Source organism: Mastomys coucha, unplaced genomic scaffold, assembly GCF_008632895.1.
Source record: "Mastomys coucha isolate ucsf_1 unplaced genomic scaffold, UCSF_Mcou_1 pScaffold21, whole genome shotgun sequence".
Taxonomy (NCBI): domain Eukaryota; kingdom Metazoa; phylum Chordata; class Mammalia; order Rodentia; family Muridae; genus Mastomys; species Mastomys coucha.
Window position 1 is genome coordinate 173,189,315 of NW_022196904.1, and position 23,739 is coordinate 173,213,053.

The 23,739-nt window shown below is 47.1% G+C and overlaps 2 protein-coding genes and 1 long non-coding RNA gene across 4 annotated transcripts in view; 2 read left to right on the top strand and 1 right to left on the bottom strand.

Annotated features, from left to right (window-relative positions):
* The window catches only part of LOC116103847, a 13,914-nt gene extending 11,680 nt beyond the window's left edge, over positions 1-2,234 (bottom strand). Inside the window, exon 1 of the long non-coding RNA XR_004123593.1 lies at positions 2,195-2,234. This is a non-coding gene — a long non-coding RNA (uncharacterized LOC116103847). The remainder of the gene's footprint in view (positions 1-2,194) is intronic.
* Hoga1 (4-hydroxy-2-oxoglutarate aldolase 1) overlaps positions 1-21,951 on the top strand; it is a 26,529-nt gene extending 4,578 nt beyond the window's left edge. The window contains exons 2-7 of one of the 2 annotated variants that reach the window (XM_031390337.1): positions 10,690-10,818; positions 10,960-11,087; positions 11,942-12,076; positions 12,318-12,414; positions 14,386-14,519; positions 20,887-21,951. In XM_031390337.1, coding sequence (XP_031246197.1) covers positions 10,690-10,818; positions 10,960-11,087; positions 11,942-12,076; positions 12,318-12,414; positions 14,386-14,519; positions 20,887-21,036 — 773 coding nt within the window. In that variant the 3' untranslated portion in view covers positions 21,037-21,951. The remainder of the gene's footprint in view (positions 1-10,689; positions 10,819-10,959; positions 11,088-11,941; positions 12,077-12,317; positions 12,415-14,385; positions 14,520-20,886) is intronic. The other variant, XM_031390338.1, reaches the window with a different exon arrangement.
* On the top strand, positions 2,702-4,112 carry CUNH10orf62 (chromosome unknown C10orf62 homolog). The gene has a single exon (XM_031390339.1). The coding sequence runs from the start codon at positions 2,927-2,929 to the stop codon at positions 3,782-3,784; it is 858 nt and encodes a 285-aa protein (XP_031246199.1). The 5' UTR covers positions 2,702-2,926; the 3' UTR covers positions 3,785-4,112.
* Positions 21,952-23,739: the final 1,788 nt, after the last annotated feature.

Genomic DNA, 23,739 nt, shown 5'->3' on the forward strand with positions numbered 1-23,739 from the left:
ACACAGAGTGGACTATGGTTTCTTCTGAAAGAGGAAACATTTTTGTACATATAAAAAGTATTACTTGGGGCTGGCGAGATGGCTCAGTGGGTAAGAACACTGACTGCTCTTCCGAAGGTCCTGAGTTCGGATCCCAGCAACCACATGGTGGCTCACAACCACCCATAATGAGATCTGACGCCCTCTTCTGGCGTGTCTGAAGACAGCTGCAGTAAATTAAGCCTGAGCAAGCAGGACAGAGTGAGCGGGCCAGCAGAGGTCCTGAGATCAACAGCAGCCACATATATGATAGCTCACGGCCATCTGTACAGCTACAGTGTACTCATACACATAAAATAAATAAAAATAAATCTTTTTTAAAAAGTATTACTTGGTTAAAGAAAATATTTCAAGTAACAGTTTTTGTGAGGCACAGGTAAGAGGTTGAGATGGGCTGGTGTGGGCTGGTGAGATGGCTCAGCGGGTAAGAGCACCGACTGCTCTTCTGAAGGTCATGAGTTCAAATCCCAGCAACCACATGGTGGCTCACAACCACCCGTAATGAGATCTGACGCCCTCTTCTGGTGCGTCTGAAGATAGCTACAGTGTACTTGTAATAAATAATAAATAAATCTAAAAAAAAAAAAAAAAAAAAAAAAAAAAAAAAAAAAAAAAAAAAAAAAAAAGAAGAAGTAGAAAAAGAGACGGGCTGGTGAGATGGCTCAGCAGTTAAGAGCACTGACTGCTCCTCTGAAAGTCCTGAGTTCAAGTCCCAGCAACCACATGGTGGCTCACAGCCATCCTTAATGAGATCTGATGCCCTCTTTCTGGAGTGTCTGAAGACAGATACAGTGTACTTACATATAATAATAAATAAATAAATCTTAAAAAAAAAAAAAGGTTGAGACAGAGCCTTTCTATAGTCCCGACTGTCTTGGAACTCACTTTGTAGATTCAACTGGCCTTGAACCCACCGAGGTCTACCTATCCTTGCCTTCTGAGCACTGAGATTAAAGGTGTATGCCACCACATCTGGCAACCACTTTTAAAGAATACTTTCTTTTTAATTTTGTCTAGGTGTGCGTGTGTGCATATGGATGTGGGCATGTGAGTACAGGCATCAGATAAAGCCAGATCCATTGGAGCTGGAGTCGCAGAGGACCGAGCTGCCTGACTTGAGTGCTGGGAACCGAACTCAGGTCCTCTAGAAGAATAGCAAGTGCTCTGGACCCATCTTGCCAGCCTCTCAGATGGCACAACTTTTTTTTTTTCAGCCAGGGGGTGGTGACAGTGTCTTTAATTCAGCACTTGGGAAGCAGAGTTAGGTGGATCTCTATAAGTTTGAGGCTATGACTTTGAGGCTAGCCTAGTCTACAGAGTGAGTTCCAGGACAACCAAGGATAGAGAACTCTGTCTAGAAAAACAACGGGGTTGGAGAGATGGCTCAGAAGTTAAAAGCATTCTCTGCTCTTCCAGAGGTCTTGAGTTCAATTCCCAGAAACCACATGATGGCTCATAACCATGTATAATGAGATCTGGTGCCCTCTTCTGGCATGCAGGTATACATGCAGGCAGAATGTTGTATACATATCAATCAATCAATCTTCAGGCTGAGAGAAGGCTCAGTAGTTAAGAGCACTAATTGTTCTTCCAGAGGTTCTGAGTTCAATTCCCAGCAATCACACGATGGCTCACAACCATCTGTGATGGGATCTGATGCCCTCTTCTGGTACATCTGAAGACAGCTACAGTGTACTCACATACATAAAATAAATAATTCTTAAAAAAAAAAATCTTTAAAAAAAAAAAGAAAAACAAAAAATATATTTATGTATATGAGCTTTCTGCATGTATGCCTGCATGTCAGAAGATGACATCAGATCATATATTAGATAAATTGTGAGTTGCCATGTGGTTGCTGGGAATTGAAATTAAGACCTCTGCCAGTGCTCTTAACTGCTGATCTATTTTTCCAGCTACAAACAACACAGCTTCTCCAAGGAACATTAGGCATTTTCTAAGTGTGCTGCTTGCCTTGTGGGAAACAGTGGCAGCGCAGAACTGTGTCTAGCCTCACAAACATAGGAGTTACTCAAGACTGCACAGGCATCCATGGCAAGCCTGGCTAGCCAGGCCACCTGCTCAAAACTTTGTCATGTTTATCAGGGGCAAATCCTGTACCTGAAGCCCATCACTCAGGCAAGATATAGCTTACCCTGGGATGGCCCTGAAGTCTGTCTGTCCCACTGCTCTCCCTTCTCAGCCTATTCTTTGTTCTCAATTGTGATCTCATATTGTTCCGAATGAGCTCCTTCCTGGACCCTTCCCTTCTGGACTCTTCCCTGTAATAGAGCTAGGGATATTGTGCTGACAGCAGAGATGGGTCCTTGGTATTTTTGTGTACAACAGTTATTGACCAGGGATGGATTGAGTAGTCCCAGTTTGTCATGGCCAAACTGACTCAGCATCCTCTATCCTGTGGGGGCCACTAGATCAGGAACAGGAACAAGGGAAACCAAAGACTGGAAATTAAGCAGGACAGAATGGCAGAATGCACTGGAAGTGGGAGGCAGAAGGGTTAATGATGCTTTCTCTCTACGGAGGGCAGGAGACAAGCCCCGATCCTTACACAAGGCTTGCTAAACTAGGTCTGAGTGATGGGGTGGCCTTGCCTCACCCCACCCCCAGCTGCCTTCCTCACAATGGGGCTCATTGCTGAGGTGTCAGAGGGTATCCTAGGGAGGGTGAGGCAGGGGCCTGCCTGCCAGACACCTGCAGGGCTCTGGCCCCTTCAAGCATGAACCTTACCATCGGGGCTCCGGCACTCCCACTGTGCTCTTAGCTCTGTGTGAGGCCTAGGGCCCTGGAGGACTTCTTGGTGTTCCTCCAGCAACCATCATGCAAGGTGGTGCTGGGGACTGCTCTCTTGTTTGGAAGTGGAGCCCTCATGCTGTGGGCTCAGAGGAGGAAAAGGAAGGCAGCCTTAGAGACTACGGAAGACAAGCCTCCGGAATCGCACAGAGCAAATGACAGCTGGATCAAGTCTCACTTCAGCCGCCTGTCCGAAGAGAGGTTGCCCACCTACTGCAATGTCTACAACAGTGGGCACTCACCTGAAAGCAGGCATGGGGAAGCCAATACCACCCTCCACGTGGATACCCTCACCACCAAACACGGAGAAAGGGGCACAGCTCTGCACCGAGATTCCTTTGCCAGCAAACAGAAGATATCTGGGACCTCGGTGACCAAAGAGATACAGAGGGAGTCAGGAAAGTCCCCGTCCATAGAGAATGACACCTGGGCTGCTGTGGCAGCTTGTACAAAGGAGATTGATGCCAAGGGCCATCGTGTGGCTAACTCCATGCTGCAGCGCTCCGCAACGTACCGTCAAACAGGCCACGAAGAATCCAGGAACATCAGCCCGGAAGAGCTGAAGGCTCTGGAGGAGGTGGAGATAAAGCTGAAAGGCAATTTCCTAACTCACCGTGAAACCTCTGTAGCTGGTGCCAACCAATCACACGTCGTCTATAGCCAGAATCGCCATGGTAAACAAAACCACCCTTCCTATCCAAGCCACCAGGGCAACCAGAGTCAACCTGTTTACTCCAGCCACCAGGGTCATCATCCAAGTCACTTGAGCCACCAGACTTATCCAAGTCACCATAATCTCGTGGGCCACTCCAACCACCAGGGTCAATCAGGCCCCTCAAATCAACAGAGTCACCAGGGTCACCAGGGTCACTCAAGCCATCAGAGTCACCAGGGTCACTCAGGCCATCAGAGCCATAGTCTGTGCAACCGCTGAAACCACATCTATGACTCTTGAAGCCACTTAACCATGTGTCCCCTCCCCCCAGCAGGGCTGGCTCTCATGCACAGGCCTGTTTTCTCCTCTGTGGGGAAACCTACTCGGTCAGGGTGAGAGACTGCCAACCAAATCCCTGCTTCTTCTGGCCTCGGCAGAGGTCATGAGGGAGGGAGGAGAGGATGCAGCTCCAACAGCCCAAGGGCCCTGAAGACCCACAAGAGAAGAAGACATGAGCCAGATTCCAGGAGCAACCACAAGCCCTCCTCCCCCCCCCCAACTGACTCCACATGCCTGAATGGAGCCAATAAAGCCCTGCATACCCTCATTCTGTGTCCAGAGGCTCTGTAGCCAGCTGAATTCTGGGCAGGGTTGGGAGAGGGGGTGTGTCCCCAGCAGTTCTGCAAGTGGGCCTTGGCTGGGGGGGCCTTTCCATTGCATCAGACTTAGGACCAGAACAGTCCTGGTCTGGGATGCTAGGGTTAGGATACTGCCAGAGGCCTCAATCCCATCTGCCTACTGTTGCCAACTAGCAGGACACAGCCAGATGCTTGGGAAGAGGGACCAGGGACAGGCTTTCAGCAGAGCGTAAGCCAGCCGGGTGGGACTTTAGGCCCCATCCTCTTGGTGTCATCTCAAGTCTCCAGGGTCCACAAGGATTCATGTGTCCACAGCTGGAAAGCTGTGTGAGACATATCCGTGTCATGTCACCATTGCTTGACTTATGACTGTGGCTACTATAGATGCTGCCAATATTCAGACTACATACAGCTTGCACTCATGGGTTTGGTTTTGAAACTGTGTAGCTCAGGCTGTCTTGGAAATCATTGTGTAAACCAGGCTGGCCTTGAACTCACAAAGATACACCTGCCTCTGCCCCCTGAGTGCCCTGCTGTGTTTTGTTTAAGTAGATGCTATTATGTTAAGCCACAGCCATAGGAATGTATTCTCTGTTATAAATAAGGTCCCTGGGGTTCAGAGATGGAACTCCTGGATAACTTAGTAAGAGATTTTAGATTCAGCTTGCCCCACAGTCCCACAGTCTCCTGACCTCTGCTCAGAGCTTGGCTCCCTATCTTCTGCCTCTCAGCCTGTCCTTGACATCCCCACACACCCTGCCTCCTCTGCTCTCCCACATGCCTGGCATTCTTCCTGTGTCTGCCTCCTGGGCCTCAAGGAATAAGAAATGGCCCTCTACTCCCAAATCAAGCAGCCACTTCTGCGATTCTTTGGACAGGTCCAAGCAGGACTTGGAGTCACTGCTGACCCCCAAGTAAATCTTTGACATAAGATTTGAATCTCTTACAAATTTGCCAGGGAGGTCTGTGGGCCTTATACCACTGTGGCAAATCACTGAGAATAGCCAAGTTCATAAATACCTTAAATGTGGCCAGTTAGTTTTTGTGGAGTTCAGATGGGAAGTAGTTTTATTTTCTGGACATCCCTAGTATGAATCTGTATGAATTAAATTTTAAATGTTTAAAACTTACTGTTGGCATATAATGCATATGTGTAGAGATCAGAGGGCAGCTTTATAGAGTCATTTCTTTCTTTCAAACTTTGTGTGGGTTCCAGGGTTTAACTCAGGTCAGCAGCTTTTATCAAGGCGGCAATAGCTTTTTGACCACTGAGCCACTGCCCCAAATGTACATGAATTTTTATTTACATTATTTTTCAGCAGAATAAACATAAACTTAGGAAAACTGAGAAAGAATTCTTCCAAGTGAGAGGGGTTCCATAAAAGGAATGCTCTACTCTTACTCTTGCTTCTCTACCTTGCTTCTTACCCCTTGCTTCCTCCTCTCTCTCCCCATTCCCTCCCCCCCACTCCACATGGTCATGGCTGGCCCCTACTTCTCTCCTCTCTCCTCTCTGCCTTTCTCTGCCTCTGCTACCCTCTTAACTCCCCTCCCCATGCCCTAAATAAACTCTATTCTATACAAAAAAAAAAAAAAAAAGAATGCCCTATAATTGCATATTTTAAATATTTCATAAAAGTTTGAAATGAGGTGGCAGAGACGGGTGGATCTCTGGGGCTTTCTGGCCAGCTGCTATAACTAACTTAGTGTGCTCCAGGCTAGGGAAAGACTGTCTCAGAAGACAGGATGGACGGAAACATCAATTGAGGTCATCCTTTGACTGCACATGGACACATGTAAACGTCTACTACCCCCTACACACACATGTACACATGTAGACCTGTAAATACACAGGCACCCACAGACACAAATACACTTTATTTGAAAAACACAGAGGGGTAGAGAGTTGGCTCAGTGGTTAAGAGCACTGACTGCTCTTCCAAAGGTTCTGAGTTCAATTCTCAGCAACCACATGGTGGCTCACAACCATCTATAAAGGGATCAGATGCCCTCTTCTGGTGTGTCAGGAAGCAGCTACAGTGTACTTATATAAATAAAATAAATCTTTAAAAAAAAAACCCTCAAAATTAAAATTTAAAAAAGAAAAAAATAGGGTCAATCACAGAGGAAAGTATTGGAGGCTGAGAACTTGCATAAAAAGCAAGAGAGTGGTGAAATTTGGCATTTGAAATAGACTAAACATACAAGCACAGGACTGGAGATATAGTTCCATGATAGATATAGCCCCTGGCTATTGTGTTCAAGGCCATGGGCTTGTTCCTCTGCCCAGAAAAAAACAAAGGAGCATATATTAGGAACAACTTAAATCACATATCCAAAGACTTACATTTTTAAATTAGCTCACAATTTTGGATTTTTTTTTTTTTTTTTAAAGTTTCAGCCAGGCATAGTGGTGCACAAATGTCGTCTCAAAGATGGAGAGGCAGGAGTGTCCTGAGGTCATGGTCTTCCTCAGCTCCATAGCTTGAGGCCAGACCAAGATTTGAGAGACTCTTTGTCAAAAATTTTTATTTTGAAAATATTTCAGGTTTTTTTGTTGTTTTTTGTTTTGGTTTTTTTTTTTTGCTTTGTTTTGTTTTTCGAGACAGGAAATATTTCAAGTTGACTAAATTAAGTGTTCAGCTAGCACCCGAGTTAATTCTTGGGTCCGTTTGCTGTACTCTATGGAAGATGTTCTTGGCATTCTGCACACTCCACTTGTCTTCAACTTACCAACAACCCATGAGTACATACGTGTCAAAGTTTTATTGTAGTCCTATTGTAAACAGAATGGCCCAGAGGCAGGCCACTCAAATAGACTCTTGGTGAGGGCATTTTTATTAGGGGAAACAGAAAAGACAATCAGATGACTTAAGTTAAGGCTAGACACAAAAAGCAGCTAAACAGCCAGTCGACCCTGGCCTGAGTCAGTCAGGACGTGGCTGACTTCCCAGTTCCAGGCCTAATTCCGTTAAAGTTCATTGGGAAATTGCTTAAGCATTTTATCGGGCATTTTTTTTCCCCCAGAGAGTGGTTATACATTAGATCATGTTAAAACAATTCTGCCTCAGGCCTGCAGGTTTATGATGGTTATTTTGCTTGTTTGCTTGTTTGTTTTGGAGAGACAAGGTTTTCCTTTGTAGTCTTGGAATTACTCTGAAGACCAGGCTAGCCTCCAACTCAGACAGAGGATATTATATGGCAAATTATCAACACCTACCTCAGAGAGTCTGTATTGGACATCATGACCAGGGCCACAGTCCCTGACTGAATGATTCCAGGCCAAGCAAGAAGAGCACACAGTAGGGCAGGGCCCAGGGGCATGGGGATTTGAGACACCTGACAGCTCTTGGATTTTTGAGGTATCTCTGCTTGGGTAGAAGCAGAAAGTCATACCATGAACAGCTGTGCTGAGGCAGGAGAATGTCAGTGTGTTGTGTATGGGAGAGAACCCTACCCTAACAGGTTTGCTTCTGTGGTTCTTAGGAATCTAACGAGGGCTTCACACAAACCAAGTAAATGGTCTCTAAGACACACCCCCAGTCTTGATGGACAGGGGACATCAAGAGATGGGTGAAGGCTACGAGAAAGCCAGAAAAATGACTGTGGAACTCAGAGCCAATGAGGGCTTTGGTGTCTGTCTGCTGTCCCTTCTCGTCCTGTAGAAGTGGCCAGGGCGAGAACGCTTGCCTGATCCCTTGGTGTGGTTGAAGAGCTCCGAGCGCCTCTTTATGTGTGAATGTACAACAGGGAACATGATGAACTGGGGAGGGAAGCTCAGAGGAGAAAGGCTCAGAGTCCAGAGACCCACAGAGGGGTCCCTGGGGGGTACTTTAGAGGAGGAGGCTATGACAGAGCACTTAGGGGACATATCCAAGGTTGCCTCTTCTGTGAGACACTGTGTCTCCTGTTGGCCACAGTAAATCACCAGGTCTCCTGTGCAGCCTAGCTCCACTCAGCACATGTCTATCTTTCTGTCTGTCTGTCTGTTGTCTGTCTGACTTCGGGGACTGGAAGAAGGCACTGGATTCCTAGAGGTGGAGTCACAGACAGACCTGGGAACTGAACTTGAGTCCTCAGGAAGAGCAGCAAATGTTCTTAACCACTGAACCATGTCTCCAACCTGCTCCCTCCCCTGCCTCATTGCTTGGAAATTATAATTTTGAGATAGGATCTCTCTATGTACCCCCAGACTAGCCTTGTATTCATAATCCTCCTGCCTTGGCCTCTTGAGAGCTAGGTTCACAGGTGTGTACCTCCATGCCTGGTGGCTAAGCCGTTTCCTCAAGCCCTCAGTTGGTGAGAGGGCCACCCCGAGCCCTAGTCCTGCTTTTTCCGACATAAGAGCCTGTGCTCCGACCATCCTACCAGCTGCTTTTCCGTTGCTGTCCTCATAGGATCATTTGTGCTGAGCCTTTCCAGGTTGATGCAAATCCTGCGGTTGGCTGTGTGGCCAGGGTGTAGGAGGGGCTTTCTTGCAGATCCCAGACATCAAAATACTTTTCGGCACATTTTCTTAAATGAGCTTTTAAAACAACTGTGTAAGGCCCCAGGCATAGGTGTAGTGCCTGATCCTAGAGGCTGGCGGCTGAGAGTGGAAGGTTGTGATGCAGGAAACTGGAGTATGGAGCCTGCTGCTGCCTCCCAGGGCATCAGGTCTTACCGTCCTGCCTTGAGACCTGCCTATGGAGTCTAGGGGTTTCTGGAACTGTCTGCCAGAGGAAGAGTGACTTGGGAGTGACCGTAGCCAGTGTGGGACCATAGTAGAAGCCTGTCACCACTTGAAGTAGCCGATAGATAGCTATGGCAACTAAACAGAGCTGACAAGATCTCGGTCTTGAGATAGTTGAGGACTGGTCCTGTGTCGGCTAAATGGGAGCCCTCACCAGAGTGGGCAGCTTCTTCAAAGGGCTGGGACACAGGCAAGAAACAGCAAGACAAGAGGGTCTCACCTTCCCAGGCCTGAGGGACAGATCTCAAGGGTGTGATCTAGCTGAGGCCAAATCCTTTTCATTTCAATGTGGTTCCTTGTAGTAGTACAAAGGAAAAGAATGGGCTCCTGGCCGCTCTGTCAGTGGAGAGAGCTTCAGTAAACACGGAAAACGTGTGTGGTATGAAGCCTCGTGGCCATCACACCCTGTTCCCTATGGGCTGACTCACAGGAACACACTCTCTCTCAGTCTCAGTGCCAGGAAACTCTGTGTTTGCCCCGGCAGGCAGCAGCTTTGCCTCTTCCTCTCAGGTGACCGCCGGGAAGCTCCAGTCACTTGATGGCTCATCGCACAGGGCTGTATGGCATGGATTTTGTATGCTAGTACTACTCGCAGCTTTATGGTCCTTTTCTTCTACAAAATATCTATTTAAAATCCAGGTGTATTGTATCCTGTAGCCAAGAAGGAAAAAAGTAAAAGAGGGACAAACAATCAAATGGCTGGACTTTGATAGTAAAGGGAAGAGCCTCTGGGGGGAAGGGCCGCTCAGCCCCTGGGTTGAAGAGGTGGGGGAAGAGAGCAGGGTTTGCCAGCCATCCCCTGTAACAGGTAGAAACTGGGGGGTGCTGGGAGAAGCTGGCAGCCAGGTCTGCTTTTGGTATGCTAAACAGGCATCTCAGCTACTGTTTGCTGGGAGGTTGAGATGTCACATTGAGGAAAGCCGGTTTAAGGGAGAAAGGGTTTGTTTTGGCTCAATGTATGAGGTTCAACTCCATCTTGGAGGGGTAAACATTACAAAAGCAGGAGCTTGAGGCAAGGAGTCACATTACACCCACAATCAAAAAAGCAGAGAGCAGTGACTGTGTGCGTAGCTCACTTTCTCTTTGTTCGGTCCAGAATCCTAACCTAGGGAATGGTGCTGCCAACAGTGGGCTGCTCAGCCCTGTGCACATAGCCTAATCAAAATAATCCCTTTACACATGCCCAGGAACCTGTCTTCTGGGTGACTCTAGATCTCATTAAACTGACAATTGAGATTAACCATCCCAGGCATGGAGAAGAGAAAAAAGGAAAAGAAAGTAAATGGAAAAACACAAGAGGAAGTGATTCTGCTAACACGCATTCCTCTCAGGTTCTGCCAAGGGTATCAGCTCTGTTAGGCTTTCAAAGAAACGAAAATGTTGACACCCACCTGTGATATATGACAGAAACCTCTCAAATAAATGGTTGATAGAATAAAACAGGAGGGTGGGCCATTTCTCTGAGGTATAATCCTATTCATTGTATTCACATAGTAATTTTTGTACACTTACTATTGCAAGTGTAGAAAGACATGAAAAAGAACAATAACCCCCGAGTTGGGGCAGAAAGCCCAAGTGGAAGGTAATGGGAAGGTTGTCATGGGCCCTGGGGACATGGGTAGAGGGTATGTTATGAACTATTCTTTCTAGTATAATTAAAATGTTTCACTTAAACTGCTGTGCATCTGTTGAGATCCCTCTGCTGTGCTCTGTTGAGATCCCTCTGCTTATGGCCGGACAGGGATTGGAAGGGCATCCTGATGTTCTTGAAACAGTCGAAATGGGTGTGATGAACTGATGGGGCTGTGTTGCAGGCTTCGTGGTCCAGGGCTCTACTGGAGAGTTTCCGTTCCTGACCAGCCTCGAGCGCCTGGAGGTGGTGAGCCGCGTGCGCCAGGCCATACCCAAGGATAAGCTCCTGATAGCGGGCTCCGGCTGCGAGTGTGAGGACACAGTGCCTTGGGACCTGGGAGGGCGGAATCCAGGCTCCTTGGCCCTGGGGTTGGGTTCTGTTTGTTCTTTTGCCTCTGCTGGGATGCACTGAGGCCTGTTTCGCTTGCCTTCTCCCATCTTCCTCACTGTAGCCACGCAAGCCACCGTAGAGATGACTGTCAGCATGGCTCAGGTGGGTGCCGATGTCGCCATGGTGGTGACCCCTTGTTACTATCGCGGCCGCATGAGCAGCGCTGCCCTCATTCACCACTACACCAAGGTAGGTGGGAGCGGTGGGCGTGGACTAGAGGTCAGGGACCAAGAGATTGACAGATGGAGGCGGTGCCTAAGGAGAAGCTAGGAACGGAGAGCATATGTCATATTAATAGCCATTCTACAACATAGGTATGATGCCATCATATACCAACTGTGTGACAGTAGACCATTTACCTAACCTTTCTATCAGATTCCTTTCCTTTAAAACAGGGAGAATAGAAGCTGGAGAGATGGCTCCCACTGCTGACCTAACTTCAATTCCTAGCATCCAAGTTGTGTGGCTTGCAACCACACACAACAACTCCAGCTCCGGGGGATCAAACACCTCTGAGCTTTGAGGGCACCAGCATTCATGTGCATACACCTGTGATTAAAAACAATAAAATAAGCCGGGCAGTGGTAGCGCATGCCTTTAATCCCAGCACTCGGGAGGCAGAGGCAGGTGGTTTTCTGAGTTCGAGGCCAGCCTGGTCTACAGAGTGGGTTCCAGGACAGCCAGGACTATATGGAGAAACCCTGTCTTGAAAAACCAAAAATAAATAAATAAATAAATAAATAAATATAAAAAAATAAAGTAAATAAATAAATCTTGAAAAAAAAAAAAAACCAGGGAGAATAATGGCATTCGCCTTGTGTGCTTCAGGGTTACATGAGGTCTGCAGCATACATAGCTTCGAGCTGTGCCTGATGTTCGGACAGCACTCAGAAACTTGCTACCCGTCATTGCTACCCCTGTACTTCAGGAGGCAGACCTGCCACATAGCCCTGTGCAGCGACCCAGCCCAGGGCCTGTAAGGGTGAGCCTTGCAGCCCTTCAGACCCAGGCAATTGCCTCCTGCTTTTTCTCTGGACCCACAGGTTGCTGATCTTTCTCCAATCCCTGTGGTGTTGTACAGTGTCCCAGCCAACACAGGGCTAGAGCTGCCTGTGGACGCTGTGGTTACATTGTCTCAGCACCCGAATATCATTGGCTTGAAGGACAGTGGCGGAGATGTGAGTGGCTGCGGCTCCCAGACTGGGACCTCCTTTCTTTTCACTGGTCCCAGCATAGTGGCTTCTAACCCAGAGCAGCTCTGAGACCTATGTCAGTCCCCAGGCTCCTGACTGTTGGGTGGGCTCCCTGAGGCACTGCCTGAATTGGGGGACATCCCTTTGGGTATTCCGACAGTACATGCCCAGCCCATGCAGGCTGATAGCTCTGGGTTCAGCTCTCACTCCACATTTACTGCCCCAGGTGACCAGGATTGGGTTGACTGTTCATAAGACCAGCAAGCAGGATTTCCAGGTGTTGGCTGGATCAGTTGGCTTCCTCCTGGCCAGCTATGCTGTGGGTAAGCCTCCTGCTGCTCTCGAACCACCCTGACCAACCAAGATGCATCCAGGCGTCTGGGTCTGCAGGGAACAGTTGTCTCAACCCTGGGTGCTTAGGCTTGACCCTCTCGGGTGGATGTACAAGGACGGTGCTGGCCTGTAGGGATGCCTGCAATTGGGAAAGTCCCAATTCCATGCTTAGATGACAGAATTAACTCCTCTAATCTCACCCTGTAAATCATTCTCAGAGCAGAGGTCTAGGGCCCCAGACCTCTGCTCTAGGCCAGGAGTCCGCTTTTCCTCTGCCTCTATCCACAGGACAGCATGAACGGTTGGGATGGAATCTCTAGCTGTCGGATCAGACGCTTTGGTCCAGCCTCCTAGCAATGCCACCGAGCCCAGCTGCTCTTGTTTATTTTGAGAGCTGGCCTCTGGGTTCAAGTGGGATTCAGCCCTGGCAGGTAGGGCTGAAGGAACAGAGGCCATCAGTGCCCGGAGATCAGTAGATTTTCCAGCACGGTGGGAGAGAATAGTGGTTTCCCTTACCTCTAGGCTCTGCAGACTGGTCTTTGGTTAAGGTTCTTGTGTATTTCCCTTTACCACCCAACAGCCTCTAAAGTGGAGAATCCAGATGGGGAAGGCACAGGCTCTGGAGGCAGGGACAACTGAGCTGGGGTTTCAACCATGCCTTTTAATTCACTGAAGATACCAGCCGTCACTGTGCTTGCCTTTTTACTCTAAAAATCTAAGTGGTCTGGTGAGGACTGGTTAGAAGGCCAGTTCTATCTGCCACAGTGCACAGCACATAAGTATTTTTTCTTTCTTTCTTTCTTTCTTTCTTTCTTTCTTTCTTTCTTTCTTTCTTTTTTTTTTTTGAGACAGTTCTATCTCCATAGCCCTGGTTATCCTAGAACTTGCTATGTTGCCCAGGCTGGCCTTTGAATTCACAGAGATCCACCTGCCTCTGCTTCCTGAGTGCTGAGATTAAAGGCATGCCTGGCTACGAGTATCTTTTGTTTTTAAATAAATTTGTTCTCATTAAATTTTTAAAGATTATTTTGTTGTTGTTGTTGTTGGTTTTTTTTTTTTTTTTCCAGACAGGGTTTCTCTGTGTAACCCTGGCTGTCCTGGAACTCTCTCTATAGGCCAGGCTGGCCTTGAACTCAGAGATCCTCCTGCCTCTGCCTCCTAAGTGCTGGGATTAAAGGCATACACTACCACAACCCAGTTTAAAATTGTGTCTTAGTTATTTTGCATGCATATGTATGCATGAGGGTACACATGCTTAACATACAGCACATACATGAGGTCAAAAAAGAACTTTGAGAAGATGTTTCTTTCCTACTGCTTAAGTCCTGAGGCTTGAACTTGGGTCACCAGGCTTAACTTGTAAGCATCTCTTACCCACAGAACCTTCTCCCTGGCCTCATAGTAGGTATCTTACAACTACCAAACAGACTGGCCCATTCCAAACTGTCTTCCTTCCAGTCTGGAGCCACTATGGTTAGGGTCATCACTCTTAACTTATCATAGAATCACAATCAAAGGCTGATTTTCACATCATTAAGGAAAGGGAGGAAATGCCCAAGCATTTCCATTCCCCATGACCAGAGCATTCTCCTCCTCACTACCAGTTAACTGAAGGAATGAGATTTCAGAACTCCAGTTCCTAGTTCCTCAGCCTCTAAGGTGTCAAGATCCTTTTGGGGGAACATGGTGGGTAGGAAATAGGGAAAGGGCTGTCCTGCAGGCTGTGTGTTCCCTGCCCTGCAGCTAGTTCTGAAGAGCAACTGGCATGCAGACTTCTCATTTAGAACATACAGGAGTCTTTGCCTCTGGAAGTACATATTCTGGACACACAGAACGTGCCCAGTAGATTATAGAAATCTACGTCCCATGTTCCCAAAATGAAAAGGTATGGGGCTCAAGGTTTGGGATTCTGTGTAGCAAATGGCCCTCCCTGATGGATGTTCTGTGTCTCCTTTGGGCAGGAGCTGTTGGGGGCATATGTGGCCTGGCCAATGTCTTGGGGGCCCAGGTGTGCCAGCTGGAGAGACTCTGCCTCACAGGGCAGTGGGAAGCTGCCCAGACACTGCAGCACCGCCTCATCGAGCCCAACACTGCGGTGAGCTCCCAGGCTGTACTGGCACGGGGTCCCTGTTCAATGCTTCCCTCTCAGAATGTCCATTTAGACAATGTTCCACTGTGGCAACCCCTGCATCCTTCCCTAGGGAACCCTGATTGCAGAGAGAGTGAGCTCTGTCCTTCTCAAGCTTTGGGATTCATTCATTGGAGTTCCCACCGGAGTGCCTCATTTTGAACATAGAGGCCGTCTTTGCCTCTGAACATGCATTGAAACAAATGCCCTGAGAGATGACAACATCAGTAATTCCCCGATTGTACCTAGAGATTCAAAGCCTAGAGATAGTGCAATCTAGCCTTTACAAGGAACAGATACCACAAGTCAGAGCGACTGGCAGGGGAGACCTGGAGATATTTTGATTTTCCAGGAAAGCTGTCAGAATAAGGTGCTCTGCAGTTGAGACCTTGTATTCTAGTTCTTTTGGGGGCAGGTCAAGGAGGAGTTAGCAGGGAAGGCTGATCTAGATCAAAGCTATTTTGAAGTCTGAAGCAAGCTGAAAACAATGCGTATTATTTTTATTTGAAATGGAGTCTTACAGTGTTTGCTCAGGCTGGATTTGAACTTGTTGGCTCTTGAGATCCTCCTGCCTCAGCCTAATGTGAGTATGTGTGCGTCCACCAGCATGCATGTTGTACTGTCTTATTTCCCTTTTGATAGCTGGGCAATAACATGTGTCTGAGAACACTGAACATCTTTTTATGCATTTGCTTGTCACAGCCCTTTAACTCAGATATCTGTTTCTGTCCTGAGCCCATTTTCTTTTTTCTTTCTGGGGCTGGAAATTGTGCCCAAGCTTCACCCAAGCCACATCTGTGCTCTGTCCCCAACTCCAGCCCTACCCTGCCTCTTCACCAATTTCTAAGTGAATGTCTTTAACTGTTAAATTTTAAAGAGCTACACACTAGTCCTTTGTTGACTACGTGTTTACAAATACTTCCCCCCTAGTCTTTAACTTGTCTTTTTCATTTTCTTTATACAGTTTTGGTCAATCAAGTGTTAAATTTTGAAAAAAAAAATGAGATTTTGATGAAGTCAGTTTTCTTTCTTGAATCATACTACCAATGTCAAGTCTAAGAAGTCTTTGTTCAGTTCTAGTTGCTAAATATATTCTCCTACTTTGTTTCCTAAAAGTTTTATAGTTATGTTGTAAAAGTTAGTGACCCATTTTGAGTTAATTTTTGGGTAAAGCCTGAGACTTTGGCCAAGGTTCCTTTGTTTTTTGTTTTGTTTTGTTTTGTTTTGTTTTTTTATTTTTTTGCCTGTGGCTATCCAGTGCCTCCAAAACCATTAGTTGGGAAAGCTTGCTTTCCTCCATTGAGCTGCCTTTCTGCCTTTGTCAAAAACCAGTGGGGCAGATTTGTAAGAGTTTATTTCTGGGTTCTCTGTTCTCTCCATTGATCTGTGTGTCTGTGGCTCCCCTGTGCTGTAGCCTGGGCTGCTGCTGCTTCAGAGGAAGGGGCTCAAATGTCTTTTAACAGGTCGCTTCCTTTTGTTTGTTTGTTTTTCTTCCTCAATATTGCTTTAGGTAATTGGTTCCTTTGTCTTTCCATATTAATTTTAGAATAATGTCATCTATATCCACAAAACATTCTTGCTAGGAATTGCTAAAGTGTAGATCAGTCTTGGAGGCAATGCCCTCTGAGTCCTTGTTTGATCCTTAAACACGGTGCTTTCTCTACTCAGCTGGCATCTTCTTTGTTTTCAGTGTTTTATAGTTTGGTTTTTTCAAAGAAGTTCTTCCCCCCCCCCCCCCCCCCCCCCCCCCCCCCCGAGACAGAGTTTCTCTGTATAGCTCTGGCTGTCCTGGAACTCACTCTGGTGGTGGTGCACACCTTTAATCCCAGCACTTGGGAGGCAGAGGCAGGCGGATTTCTGAGAAGTTCTTTACATAGTTTGAAAACGTATACCTATGTTTCAGTACGAAGCCTTGGCTGGCCTGGTACTCACAGAGATCTGCCTATTTCTGCTTTCCAAGTTCTGGGATTAAAGGCACACATCACCACATCCAACCACTTCATGTTTTTTTGTGGAGGGGCAAGAGAAATTGTATTTTAATTTCACTATCTGTATATTCAATGCTATTATTATAGTACTTAGAAATATCTCTTTCTTTCTGCCTCTCTCTGTCTTTCTCTCTGTCTCTCTCTCTGTTTCTCTGTCTCTCTGTCTGTCTCTGTCTCTGTCTCTGTCTCTCTCTCTCTGTCTCTCTGTCTCTCTGTCTCTCTGTCTCTCTCTCTCTCTCTCTCTCTCTGTGTGTGTGTATGTGTGTATGTGTGTGTTTGTAGACCAGGCTGGCCTCAAACTCACAGAGATCAGCCTGCCTCTGCCTCTAAGAGTGCTGGGATTAAAGGTGTGCTAACCACTTTTCAAATACTAACACAGATGTGCATTCCTGGGACAAACCTCATTTAGTCACAGTATGTATCTATTTTTATATATTGCTGAAATTTAATTTATTGGTATTTTGCTAAGAATTTTATGTCTCTATTCATGAGGCATAATGGTCTATTTTTTTCTCTTTCCTTTCTCTTTCCCTCCTCCCCTTCTTCCTCCTTTCCCTCCTCCCCAGCCACACCTCCCTCCTCCCTTCCCTCTTCCTCTCCATCTTCCCCTCTCTCCTCCTCTCCCTCCTTTCTCCTATTCTTCCTTCTTCCTCCACTGAGTCTGGTTTAACTTCATCAAGTGAACTAGGAAGTGTTCCTTGCTTTTCTGTTTCCTGGCAGAAATGATGTAGAATTGATATTAAATCTTCAAACATCTTGTGGCATTCTCTAGTTTTAACCATGTGGCCATAGTGATTTATTTGGATCTTTGGACTATGGATATAAATGGTTGTAAACCCACCATGTGGGTATTGGGAACTGAATTCAGGAGCTCTTGAAGAAGCAGCCAGTGTTCTTAACTGCAGAACTTTTTTTGTTTGTTTGTTTTGTTTATTGTTTATTGTTTTTTGAGACAGAGTTTCTCTGTGTGGCCTTGGCTGTCCTGGAACTCACTCTGTACACCAGGCTGGCCTCGAACTCAGAAATCCGCCTGCCTCTGCCTCCCAAGTGCTGGGACTAAAGGTGTGCGCCACCACCGCCCGGCTCTGCAGAATCTTTTTCTTATTGTTGGGGTGGCCCTTGAATGCCCTGCTGCATATGTGAAAGTCACTCTGTAGAGCTGACTCTTTCTCCACCTCTATGTGGGTTCCAGGGATCAAACTCAGGCCATTCGGCCTGCCTGGCTGGAGCTTTACCCACTGAGCCATCTCCCCGGTTCCTGTTGGGAATTATATTGGTTGTGCCCACTGGCATTTTATGGTTTATTTTCAGTCCCACCTCTGAACCAGCAGACTCACCGCTGTGGTGTGCCTAGGGGCTTGAGGTCCCTGGTTGATCTTCCTTCTCCAATCTATCAGAGTTGTCTTCTTCTCCTTCTCCTTCTCCTCCTCCTCCTCCTCCTTCTCCTTCTCCTTCTTCTTGTTCTTTTCTCTCTCTCTCTCTCTCTCTCTCTCTCTCTCTCTCTCTCTCTCTCTCTCTCTTTCTCTCTCTCTCTCTCTCTCTCTTTCACTCTGTCTCTCTCTCTCCTTCCCTCACCTCTCTCTTTTGAGACTGGGTCTCTGTGTAGCCCTGGCTGTCCTGGAACTCACTCTGTAGACCAGGCTGGCCTGCAACTCAGAAATCTGCCTGCCTCTGCCTCCCCTGTGTTGGGATTAAAGACACCAGATTCATCTGCCTGTTTTCTGTAATGTCCAGAGTGTTCATCTGTGGCCATCTGAAAAAAATGAGCACAAATATTTCTGTTTTCTTATATGTGAAAGTTTAAGTGATTTCCTAGGTTGTGACCCCTCCCACCCTGAACATTCATAGTTGAAAACAATACATAGCAAACTGGATATATAAAACCAAAGGCATTACTTTAGGTTTAAATATCTGATATACACTTAAGAATTTATTATCATCTTACTTTTCTGGCTTTAATGGGAACAAACTCATTAAAACACTTTTTTTGCTGTCTGTTTCTAGAAACAAAATATTGCCTAGGCTGCCCTTGAACTCTGTCTATAATCCAGGCAGGCTGGGAAGTTGTAAGCCTCCTGCCTCAGTCGCCTGACTTGCTGGTATGGAAGGCCTGTGCCACTGGGCTCGCCTTACCTTGATTTATTTTTGCTTTTTAAATTTTGCATCAGAGGCACGTATTCAAGCTATCTGTACACTACGCAGTGGCGGACTCTTTGTATCAAGATGTGAATGAACTCCATGTCCTCTTCCTTGGTTTTAGAGGAAAGACAGCTGAGAAGAAAAGCAGGCCTCTTCCTAGATGTGGAGCTTCTCCCGAATGTGATTGTGTCAATAGCTTCTAAGAACTTGTAGAAATTAAGCCTTCCAGCTAAGTTAGGACCAGGCTGCCCCGGACACTCTGGCCATCCCACTGGGGAGACCATCTACCCACATGGGAGAAGGGACCCACACCTGCATCCTGCCATGACATGAGGAGGTAGTACCTCCAGGGGCCTTGGGGACCACTGCGATGTCGGTGGCGTTTTCTCATCTGATGTTGAAGTCCTCTCTATGGTGAATGTAGATATTTCACTTTACAGAGGAAGCGGAGTTGGCTGTCCCCCCAGAAAGATGGGAAGCCTGGTTGCCATTAAAGCTCTCTGAGGTCATCTCACCCTATCTTGTCCCACCCTTCAGGCTATGCCCTCATGTGCCAGCCCTGGGCACACACTCAGGAATGCCTGGAATACCTTCCTGCTGCTGCCTGAGCTGTAGGCTCACATACTCCAACAGCAGCCTGATGTCACTTTATTGCCCTGTCCTTGTCCAAGGGGATGTTCTGCCTTCCCACCCAGCCAGCCTCCTGCCCCAGGCTATATTTAGGACTTTGCCACCCAAATCCTTTCTCTAGGGCTGAGACGGAAGCCCATAGGCTGCCTTCAAAAATCCTTGGTAGAAACAAGGTTTTCTCCAGGTCCTGTGTGGTTCTATCTTTTTCGGGAGGTTTTTGCCACCTACGAAGCTTTGGGATTTTAAAAGCCAGACAATAAAGACATCATGGGTGGGAAAACATGTTTGCTGACGATGGCTGGCCTCTAGTGGTGGATAGCTGCAAGCTATCTGGCATCCCTCTTAACCTTTCTTCACTGAACGTCTCAGTGCTTTTACTCTTTATGAAACCCGTACCTCTAAAGCTTCCCTTCCCCCGCAAATGGAACTTTATCAAGCCATGAGTTATTTCCTAAATTTTGGGTCATCAAAGAGTCATTCCAATATTTCTGATCAGTTACTATAACAAAAGGAAAGAAGCTGGATGCCCTATTTGATCTGTAAAATTCCCTGTATGGTTTCAGACTGTGACAGTAGCTGCTGGTACCCCACTGTCATATGCAAGCCTTTAGTGACCATGTTGTTCAGCTCCATTGTGTTTCTAGGGAAGAGAAGTTGCTTAGGTAATAAATCATACAGTAATACAACACACCGCCTTTGTCCAATAATATATTACTTTCTGTGAAAACATTTAAGTAGGGCCAGGGAGAAGCTGTGGATGTTAGGGGCAACCCTGATGCTGGGGACTAGGGGCCTGGGGTGTGCCCAAGGCTGTCAGAGACATCCTCTTCTTTGCTAACCATATCTGCTGTGCTGCCGGCACAGGTCATGCTCTGGTTCCCAGCCTTGCTGCTTGCCCTCTTCTAGGCTGTCTATCCCAGTGTGAGGGCTGAATGCCTCTCTTCTTCTTCTTCTTCTTCTTCTTCTTCTTCTTCTTCTTCTTCTTCTTCTTCTTCTTCTTCTTCTTCTTCTTCTTCCTCCTCCTCCTCCTCCTCCTCCTCCTCCTTCTTCTTCAAGATTTATTTATTTATTTTATGTGTGAGCACACTGTAGCTGTACAGATGGCCGTGAGCCATCATTCATGTGGCTGCTGGGAATTGAACTCAAGATGGCCCACTCGCTCCAGCCCCGCCAGGGCGTAATACACTGTAGCTGTCTTCAGATGCACCAGAAGAGGGTGTCAGATCTCATTACGGGTGGTTATGAGTCACCATGTGGTTGCTGGGATCTGAATTCAGGACCTTCGGAAGAGCAGTCAGTGCTCTTACCCACTGAGCCATCTCGCCAGGCCAATGCCTCTCTTCTTGTTGGAGATTTTTCTCCTAAAACCCCACAGGGACTGTCTTTATATTCAGTCTGAGTCTCTTCAAACTTGACCAGCTTCTGGGGTCCAGTCTGGATTCTCAATGCACCCTGGACACCTCTGATTAGAGTTTCTTACGGGAGGGTGGGAGATTAATGGGGCAACAGATGTGTGTGTGTCAGAGGTCAGGGTGGGGGCTCGGCAGTCTTTTCTAACAAGTGCTTCTTCTTCTCAGGTGACCCGGCGCTTCGGAATACCAGGGCTGAAGAAAACCATGGACTGGTTTGGCTACTATGGAGGTCCCTGCCGTGCCCCCTTGCAGGAGCTGAGCCCCACGGAGGAGGAGGCACTGCGCTTGGATTTCAGCAACAACGGCTGGCTTTAATGAGAAGCAGGAGACGCCTGGCCTGAGCTGTCTGGGATTCTTGTTCCCACAGCCTGAGGAGGAGCTGGACATTAGGAATTAGGGCTTATTCTTGTCTGTGTTCTCTTGCTGTGAGAAGACACCAAGACCTTGGCAACTCATAAAAGAAAGTGTTTAATGGTGGCTGGCTTACAGTTTCGGAGGTTCAGTCCATTATCATCATGGCAAGGAGCATGGCCTCCTGCAGGCAGTCATGGTGCTAAGGAAGTAGCAGAGAGTTCTACATCTAGATCTACAGGAAGCAGGAACAGAAAGCTACTAGGCCTTGCTTGGACTCTAGAAAACCTCAAAGCCCACCTCCAGTGACACCTCTTCCAACAAGGTCACACTTCCTAATCCTTTCAGATAGTGCCAGTCCCTAAACTTTTACTTGTGTTAACTTGAGGGGGGGCATTCTTAATCAAGCCACCATTTCTACCCCCTGGCCCTAAGGCTTGTAGCCATATTATAATGCAAAATGCATTTAGTCCAACTTCAAAAGTTTCCATAGTCTATCACAGTCTGAAGTCCAAAGTTCAAGGTCTCTTCTGAGGTTCACTATAAAATCAAAATAAAAGAAAACAGATCAGATACTTGCAACATACAATGTCACAGAATATACACTGCTGTGCCGGAAGGGAGAGATGAGAACAGAAAATACTGGACCAAAACAAGCCTTAAAACAAGCTGGGCCAACTCCAAACTCTGCATCTCCATAAGTGATGCCAAAGCGCTCTTCAGATCTCCAACTCCTTTCGGCCTTGTTAGGTGCAGTGCCCTTCTTTTTCTTGGGCTGGTCCCATACCCTGTTAGTAGGTTTCCTCTGCATGTATACCACGCCCAACTCTGGCATCTCCAACATCATGAGTTCTCCAATAAAAATCCATCACTTTCGCAGCTTCGCGCAGTGGCCTCTCTATCACTTTCGCAGCTTCACACAGTGGCCTCTCTGGGCCCCCACGGAGGGACACCCCTGACACACATCTAGCCTCTCTGGGCCCCCACGCAGGGACACCCCTGACACACATCTGGCCTCAGCAGTTCTCCTTAGGTATTGACAGTCCATAACCCCTCTCCTGAATCCTTAACTCTAAAGTCCAAACTGTGTGTCCAAAACTGCCAAGCTCTGCTGCCTGGTGGGACTGGAACTCCCTCCCCTTGTTCAAATACATTTTCTTTGCTGTTTTTGATGGTTTCCTTCACTGTGTAAGCTTTTCCTTAATACTGTTTCACAAGTTGAAAGCTTAGCTGGGTGAGGTCTTTCCCCGACGTCACCACTCCCTTTATTCCATTTAACATCAGGCTTTTCTTTAAACTTCTTAGCTCCTTGGGCACAGGATTTAACTCTATTATACTTCCCGTGCTCTTTTTCTCCCCAAATTTTTATATTTTGTATATTTTACACTTTTTATTCTCCCTTGCCTCCCTTTTCTTTCCTGCATAAGCCTGGCCCCTTACAACCACGTGACAAAGTCAATAGTAGGCTGTCTTGACATCTTGTCTGCCAGTTGTGTTAATCCCAAACTTTTCAATTTAGACTCCAGATGATGTTTTTGGATGGGGCAAAAAGCAGCCCCATTTTGACAAAGTAATCACAAGAGCAGTTTTCTCTAGGCCACTCAATGCTCCTCTTCCCTCTGAAACCTCGTGAGCGTGGCCATCATGTTAGACACTGCCCTCAGCACCGCCGTCTTCCCTGCACTTACTAGGATAGCCCATTAAACCTCACTGAAAGTGCAGCTGCTTTCCTAATCTAAGTCCCAAAGTCCACACTTTGCAAACAAGAACCATAGCCAGGCCTGTTACAGCAGTACCCTGCTCCCTGGGACCAACGTCTGTCTTAGAGTTCTATTGCTGTGAACAACCCAGCGAAGGAAACTCAGCAGTTCTCCTTAGGGAAGGAGAGTCTGCAGCCCTCTTCTTGTATCCTTAACTCTAAAGTCAGAACCGTGTGGCCCCGGCAACTCTTATAAGGGAAAACACTGTAATGGAGCTTGCAGTTTCAGAGGGTTAGTTCATTATGGTCATGACAGGAAGCGTGGCAGCACAAAGGCAGACGTGGCGCTGGAGAAGTAGCTGAGAGTTCCGGATCTGCAAGGGAGCAGGAAGAGAAAGCCATTGGGTCTGGCTTGGGCTTTTTGAAACTCTTGGGGCTGGAGAGATGGCTCAGCAGTTAAGAGCACTGACTGCTCTTCCGAAGGTCAAATCCCAGCAACCACATGATGGTTCACAACCATCTGTAATGAGATGTGACCCTCTCTTCTGGAGTGTCTGAAGACAGCGACAGTGTACATATAATAAAAAATAAATCCTTTTTTAAAAAAAGAAAACCTCGAAGCCCACTTCTAGTGACATACTTCCTCCAGTAAGCTGCACAGCTCTTAATCCTTTCAAACTGTGCCACCCCTAAAGCCCTCAAATCTATGAGCCTATGGGGGCCATTCTTATTCAATGCCCCGGGCTCCTTTCCCAAATGCTCTCAGCTTTTAGCTCCTCTTCACAGCCTGTGGCTTCTCACCTCTGCACCCCACACAGAATCCCTCTCTTGTCTCTATTGTGGGTACTTTATTCTGCACTAAGGTGGGTGATCCAGGGAACCTAGCAGGGAAGGTGTAGCTGGAAACCAAGGAAACTGGCTACTGAAGGGACTGTCACTTCTAACTTGAGGCTAGAAATCTTGATTGT